Genomic DNA, 8,418 nt, shown 5'->3' with positions numbered 1-8,418 from the left:
GGGAAGGGAAAAGAGTTTCAGGGGAGGTAATATTTTACCATCAGTTAAATTTATTTGATTATTAATTATGTTGGAGTTATTATTTATTATTATTCATTAACGCCCTATCATTCTTTTACAGGGGAAATTGTCAATTTATGTATGTTAGTGTAACATAATACATGAATAATATCATAACTATATACAAAATAAATCAAATGCTAATACGAAGGTTAACGTCAAATGCAAATAATAACACCTGCTATTGTAAATAAACCAAAGTTTCAAATATAAATTAAGTATGTACATTTGTATATATTATGCATACAATTATTCACATTTGTTTTAAACCAGTAAGACTGAAAACAGAAAAATATTTTACCAAGGGATATAAAAAATAATATAAATATAATACTGATAGATAATTTTGCTGAATTTATTCAGTGTTTTACAACAGCAAAAATAAGTTTATTGTATGACTTTGACGAAATTGATTCTTCAAAGTTAAAAACTGAGTTAATAGTGTTTTACCAACGTAATGAGTGACACCATGCTTACACTTATGACCAATGATTTTCTCGAAATATTTTCAGTAAAAATAAAATAACTACAATTTATTTGCGTGATACCAATGACAACAGTTAAAAGTGAAATATGTTTTCTAACTCTTAAACGCTTTAAAACATTTTTGAGAAATACAATGAGTCAAGATAGACTTTGCTCACTTGCAATGCTTAGCATCGAAAAAATATATGTTTCGAAAATAGATCATTTTCACAGCCGTGTAATTGTTTATTTCGCAGAAGTAAAGAAAGGAGGATTGATTTAATATACGAGAAATTTTAGAGTGCTTTTTTATCATTTTTTTAAGTATTAGAATCAACAAGATCAGTCACATCACTTCTATACCTACCTATCCAATGCAAATATCTTGGTACAGATTTTGGTAGATTTTTTAAATTATAGGGAAACTCCGCATCGGTGTTAACAAAATTCATTAACCACTCGAACGATCGCGCGTCAAAAAACTTTTTTCTCCGATTGCTCGCGGTTTTTTGGCGACGAATTTGAATATTTTCCGCCAACATTAAAAAAATCAAACCTCCGAATTTTAATACGGAGACATAAAACTGATTGTAGTGCTATACAGCCAATGAATTCACCTATATTTTTATAATTATTCTATATTTTTAGAATTGATAGATAAATTATTAAAAAATCTTAAACTTTATGAATGCGCGAAATTAGCGTTTTTGTGATTTGAAATTGCCGCCAGTGGCAGTTTTAAATATCTTTATAGAATATTTTCTACGTTTTTATGTTCTCTATGGCCTGTTTGATAACCACAGATGCAAGAATATAATGGGAAAATAATTTTTTGTACGTTATGCTCTCTTCAAAAGTTTGGTTAGAAAATAATTTTTTAAAATTTGAGTGCGTGACGTGTCAAAATTGAAATCACTGTATTATACTATATAATAAATTTACCACAAAAACTGGTATTACGTTAGGAAGATACATTAACTGTCTACAATTATTAATAAGCATAGTCGCCGTGTTGGCTTTATTTTATTCATTTGATGAATTATACAGAGAGCCTATTTCACGATGTCAAAATCATGGTGCTACTTTTTAAATAATTGTAAATTAGAACTGGAGATTTGTAACCATGTTTTTATATAACGTGCAAAACGAGGAAATAAGGCTTAAAATGAGATATACATCATAGATATAAACATTGCCAATATTTCAGGGGGATACTTTGAAAGTTGATGAAATTCACCAATATTTGACGAAAAATCACTACTGACAGCTACCTTAAGGTCAATCTACATAGGGTATATCGGAATATGTAAAATGATGATAAATTTGTATATATATATCAAACCTTTGTATGACCGTAGAATGGCAAATAAAATCATAGTGATAATTTTATATCTAAACGCAAAGGTATCGAAAAAAAATGGATGAGGGGAAAATAATTGATGGAACCAATAATTGATTTATTTATTAAGCCCTAATATCCTTTTAAATCAATATTACAGTTGTATGGTTACAATGAAAGAGCAGTATTTTGATTTAAACATTGTTTACACACTTTGTCATAATAAAAATGTATTCAGTTTATTGGTTTATTCATAATTTAAGAAAATCAATACATAATAATATCATTGTGCCTCGCTATAGAGTGAGATTCTGAGTATCGCTCTGGTGAGGGACCACCATTCAGAATTGAACATTGCTTGAATTGGCTTAGTTATGTTTAGTGACTAGATCTGGAAAAGACTAATACCTTGATACATTAAAATTGCCAAGAATACATACATTTCCTCTTTATTCGTGGGAGCCCATTTATTGGTACGCGCATGACGCTTAAATTGTTTTTTCGCAATCCATTGATCTGCATACCTGTTGGTCTCTCTCGCGATCAGTTCAACGAAATCTGCATCAAAGATTTTAAGAAAGGCATCCACAGGTTTGCCCATTTCGTCGGTATTGAAAGTTGGTCCCGGCGTGCCTGTGAAAGTCTCCCTTATCCCAGTAAAACGTAAGATATCATTAGACCAATCGAAAGAGTAACCTTCAGGCGGCAGAATCAAACGCATTGCCTCACTATCTACCTGGTCTTGTCTACTAAAGTCTATGGCCATAGCGGAGTTAGGTGAAACGTTGATAATATTATGATAAGGTATTGGCGGCATGCAGAAGGTATCCTCATCGCTCTCTTCGTGGTCGACGTCACTCGCTTCGTCATCCTCGTCGCTCGATCTGTCCATTTCTGAAACAACAGAAAACCCAAATTAATTTAATGTGTCTATATTACGATAACCCACTGCCTCTGGTACGGCTTATGACTCGCAATACGATGGTCGCGGGATCAAATCAAATAAATTATATTTGAATAATTAGTGTTATTTTCACACAAAATTCATTTAAAATAATATATATTATATTTGCGGCACGTTCCAGAGTGGAAGATACCCATAGTATCGCCCTGGTGTAAGACCCCATTCAGAATTGAAACGTTGCTTGAAATGGCTTTTGACGGCCGGCATAGTCCAGTGGTAACGCATTGGACTGCCATTCCGAAGGTCGCGGGTTCGAACCCGGCGTGCGCAAATAAATTTTATTTGATTGATTTGTGTTATTTCACAATTAATTAATTAAAATAATAATTAAAATAATATATAGTATATTTGCGGCACGTTCCAGAGTGGAAGATACTACCAGTATCGCCCTGGTGTAAGACCACCATTCAGAATTGAAACGTTGCTCCAAATGGCTTTAGCCGTGTTTAGTGACTAGATCTGAATAGCCAGGTACTTCCCCATCTTCCTCTTTCCCTTCCCCACTTACCTTCAGCCTCACAACATCCCCCAATTGGGGATGCCATAGTCTCACTGGCTCCAGCTGAGGCTCTTGTGAGGTATTCATATAAAAAAAAATATAAAAAGTTAATCAAATACTTGAGGCGGGCAATGTCAGGAGTCAGAATAGCACAGTCAGGTAGGTATGGAATGAAGAAAAGAGTGTGTGTGCCAAGATCGAGTTGCATGGTGGTTCATCCTCTCTGCCTACCGAAATGGCGTGAAGGTAAGTTAGTTAGTTTTATAACTCACGGTTTCCAAGTACAGACTCTTCTAGTACAGCTGCCTCGTCCACGTTACTTTTTCTGCCCATGTCTGACTCTGAAATAAAAGAAAACACAAATTTACAGTAGAATTTGGATATAATGACTTTGCATTTAACGGTCTACTGTTTTAAGTGACGATAATGTAAACTCTAGTAAGGTTTCATAGCTTTTAGTAGGAAAACGTATCCGTTTAAAGTGACCAACTACGTAAAGCGACCTATTTTAATGATAATTTGTCCGGTTACAAAACCCACCTACCAATACAGCCTCGCAACACAATGAGTCCCGTGAAGCGAAAGTGTTTTTTCAATTTAAGAAAAAAATGCTGTATTACACCGTTTAGAAGCCGGTGAATCAAATGTAATCCTCGCAAAGAAGTTCGGCATGTCTTATTTCTCACTCTGCAATACCCGTTACAGAAAAAAGATGTGTAATGATGCATCCACGACATAACAACAATACATTTTGTATGTTTGTTATGTGGAATTTTTAAGTACTATGCTTATTTCCTGCCAATATACCAACAGTGAAACTGTGCTAGGGATATCAATATAAAATATAGATAATTGATTTTATATTGAGCCCCTGGTATGACATTTCAAAAAATAAACTCACCGTTCCCAAACGCCGACAATTCTTCGTAGAATGGTACGTCCACCCACAGCTCGCTGTGATAGCCGGCTTCCGGAGAGAAGAGTTCCCCACTCCGCGATGTCCCAGGTAACGGCTCGGGAGATGCTGCACGGATAGGCATAATTGGTGCATTGGGAGCCGTTGATTGGGTCTGTGCGGGAGTGGACATCCACGGTGGTGGTACGGGTCGTGGCAACGGTGAAGGCGTCCCTTGTGAAAAGGGACACGTTGTTCTCTCCGGAGATGGAATTCTGAAAACATTTACATAAATCATAGAAAATTGTTCTCATTCACGTGTGAAACAGTAAGTACAGTATGTAAATAAACAATAAAATAAGAACTCTGTAAAATATGCACTGAATGTGCCAAATGCACAGAGCGCTGAACTTACCAACTCTCACTGTAAGAGTGGAACGCTGTCAGGAAAAAACAATAATATTGTACCAAGCATCTAAATACGATTACTTACTTTTGTTTAGTTTTTCTTGGAGGTGCGGTAGGGAGCAAAATGCGCGCCGCCTGCTTCTTGAATTTTCGGCTTTCCAGCTCTAGCCGGATGGAAGCAGGCAGGGCCCTAACAGCCTTTAGGGCCTTGACGCGATCTTCTCGCACCAGTAGCAAAGCAGGGTCGCTGTTTAAATAAATACAAATATATGATGAGTTCAACGGCCACAGCAAAGTACTTTCATAAAAAAACATTAAAAAATACTAACACTCCAGACGAGGCTGCAATTGCAGCTCTGCGTTGACGTCCACGTGCAGGTAGTCCGGCACCAGCTCGTACCCCACGTCTCCCTTTTCCTCTGCCTCCTCTTGCAGTCAGCACCGCTCTATAAATTTTAAATTGAAAACACTTAATGTAAGTACTTAAATGTTTAAATTTTGTTAAATATTGCACTAATATAAAATTTGAAAATAATTATTGGGTTGTGGAGTGATCCCTTTCCCTGGACGACAGCTGTTTCTGCACAAATTTGGTAAAAGTAAACAAATTAATTAATTATACAACTAAATTACTAAATTTTTATTGTGTGACGAAGGCTTTACACCATTTTACATGTGAAAAAGAGTCAACTTTTTGACATATGACTTAAAATAATTGGTTAGCAAATATCTGTATTAATAATGAACCAATTCAAATAAAACTTATATATATCTCTTTGTTTTGAATCACTGTGATGGAATATCTATATTTCAAATGCGCGAGTGCAGTATTTAAGACATTATTGTAAATCAAAAACAGATGACGTCTTCAGTTGACGTAATCTTACACAAAAACTTCAACCAAAACAATATAATACAAACAAACGAATTAAAAACGCATTTCAAAGATAGATAAGTCAATCATGATTACACAGATATATAATTATGCGTTAAAAACCCAATAAATTAATTACTTACGGCATTTTAGGAAGAGTCCAAAATTTCGTGAATGTTGAAAATTTATAATTTTGTTTTTGACAGGACGCCATAAAAAAACCGCGAAAACTCGTTAAATAACACTTCAAAGACAACGGATAAGTTCATAGACAAAGAGAATATATTATCAGCTATTCGATAAAACAAGTAGCTGGCCATGGAAACGTTTTAAATAATTACAATAAATATTTTACGAATGGTAGAAAAATCGGTCCATTTTTGGACCGATATCAATCGCAGAAAAATAAAAGTGGTCGATTTTTCGACCGAAATCGTTCCAGTGGTTAATAAAATGTATATTAAAGTAACATGTGTTAATAATTAGAGATAAGACAAAAAAAGTTAAATAAAACAATATTGTGCTGCCGACTTTAGAATAGGTGAGTACAGGCAAATTAATTACATTTATTGGCGTTTTTACCATACCACCCACTTCCGGAACCCCAGAGCCGCCTCTGCTGTGCCGAATGTAATTAGAGAATTCTAGCTACGATGCGTTTGCAGGAGCGAACGTTCCCGAATATTCTAGTAGCATCGCTACATACATCTTATAAATATATTGTTGATGTTTTTGTTATTCCAGGTAGCATTAATGCGGAGACTGTACCCATCAAGGTAGAATCAGGACCCCGAAAAGAAGACAGAGTGGGAATACCTTATACAGTGATAGACATAGACCTGCCGAATATTAAAAAGGATTGCTTAGAGCGCTCTGAAAGACCTGCAGGTAAAAGAGTTTTTTTGTATGAAAAAACATACACTTAGTAAGACACCACTTTATTTTTGAATTAATAACGATAGCCAACCGGGTTTCGCTTGTCCCAAGCTTCATCAGGGCTAAATATCAACTAAAGCTAATTAGATACAGGCGCATATAAATATAGGTAAATGAAAACAATGAGTGAAAGAGATACAAAGCAGATAGAAAGAGATGCAAATAGAAAAGGTGGAGACAAATTATTAAGGATGATGATGAGGGAGGGGGGGGGAGGAAATAACAGTTTCAGCGGCGGAATAAATTTAATATGGGACTATCAGATAAATTAATTTGGTTATTTATTATATTTAAATTATTATTAACTGCTTTTTTTATTTCAAGGGCTTCTAAGTTGTTTAATCTAATTCCAGATCCATTTTTATGCAATATTTTAGTTCCAGAGATTTTATCGAATGAATGATTAGATTCTATTAAATGATTCGCGAATTCTGAAAAGGCACTATTGTTTAAACATCGTATATGTTCTTTTACTCTTAAATTAACATTCCGGGCCATTTTTCCGATATAAAAAGCAGAACAATCATTACAATTAAGTTTATATATGCCCGAGTGGCTTAGTTTGTCGTCTTTATCTTTAGTATTAATTAATTAATTAATTTGAGTTTTTTTTTACTTTATTCACTTTAATCATTTTTGTATTTCATTATAATAACTACGTATTAAACTTTATCTTCCATTTTTCCAGAAATTATAACGGGCCTGAAGATGAACCCTAGAGAAAAACCTCATTCATGTTCCCAGTGTAACTACACCTGCTCACGCACGTCACATTTGGTAGAGCACTTACGCACCCATACTGGATTAAAACCTTATTCGTGTTTCTACTGCAGCTATTCGTGTTCTCAAAAGGGATGTTTAAATCGTCACATTCGCACCCATACTGGAGAAAAACCGTATTCATGTCCCCATTGTAACTTCTCCTGTTCACAAAACTTTCGTTTAATAGTGCATTTACGCACACATACTGGAGAAAAACCTTATTCATGTGACTTCTGCAGCTATTCATTTATTGATAAGAAAAGTTTAAATTCTCACATTCTTATCCATACTGGAGAAAAACCTTATTCATGTCCCCATTGTAACTACTCCTGTTCACAAAAATCTCGTTTAAAAGAACATTTACGCACACATACTGGAGAAAAACCTTATTCATGTACCTTCTGCAGCTATTCATTTACTGATAAGAAAAGTTTAAATTCTCACATTCTTATCCATACTGGAGAAAAACCTTATTCATGTTCCCTATGTAAATACTCCTGTTTAAAAAAATCTAATTTAACAGTGCATTTACGCACACATACTGGAGAAAAACCTTATTCATGTTTCCTATGTAACTACTCCTGTTCAAAGAAATCACATTTAACAGTGCATTTACGTACACACACTGGGGAAAAACCTTATTCGTGTTCCCTATGTAACTACTCCTGTTCAAACAAATCACGTTTAACAGTGCATTTACGCACACATACTGGGGAAAAACCTTATTCGTGTTATCTATGTAACTACTCCTGTCTTAACAAATCAAGTTTAACAGTGCATTTACGCACACATAATGGAGAAAAACCTTATTCATGTACCTACTGCAGCTATTCATGTTCCGAAAATGGAGATTTAAAACGTCACATTCTTACTCATATTCGAGAAAAACCTTAATCATGTGACCATTGTTACTACTCCTGCTCAGTAAAATCACATTTAAAAAGGCACCTACCCACCTATTCTGTATTAAATTTGTATTCGCCTTTCTGATCCAGTTATTCATATTTATTTAGGAATGAATATTAAAAATGTCACATTCTCGCTCATGGTAGAGAAAAACCATTATTCTGTCCGAGATGTATAGTGTAATTATTGGTAATCATTTCACAGCATGCAGAAATCCTTTTCATGTTCCGACTGCAACTATTTACACTCACGAAATGGTTGTTCATAAATGTCACACGCTGACTCAAGGACCTTAAACTTTACTTTTCCA

At 34.7% G+C, this 8,418-nt stretch overlaps 1 protein-coding gene across 1 annotated transcript; it reads left to right on the top strand.

Moving 5' to 3' along the window:
- The first annotated feature begins 6,157 nt into the window (after positions 1-6,157).
- LOC149415179 (uncharacterized) lies at positions 6,158-8,096 on the top strand. Its single transcript, XM_089643034.1, has 4 exons — positions 6,158-6,161; positions 6,249-6,392; positions 7,129-7,464; positions 7,558-8,096. Exons 1-4 carry the CDS (start codon positions 6,158-6,160, stop codon positions 8,094-8,096), a joined length of 1,023 nt encoding a protein of 340 aa, XP_089499160.1.
- Positions 8,097-8,418: the final 322 nt, after the last annotated feature.

The sequence above is a fragment of the Hesperophylax consimilis genome, chromosome 19 (assembly GCF_061612785.1).
Source record: "Hesperophylax consimilis isolate HC1 chromosome 19, BYU_Hcon_1.0, whole genome shotgun sequence".
In the NCBI taxonomy this organism is placed as follows: domain Eukaryota; kingdom Metazoa; phylum Arthropoda; class Insecta; order Trichoptera; family Limnephilidae; genus Hesperophylax; species Hesperophylax consimilis.
The sequence above is the reverse complement of the archived record's forward strand: the minus strand, read 5'-3'. Positions and strand labels throughout refer to the sequence as shown.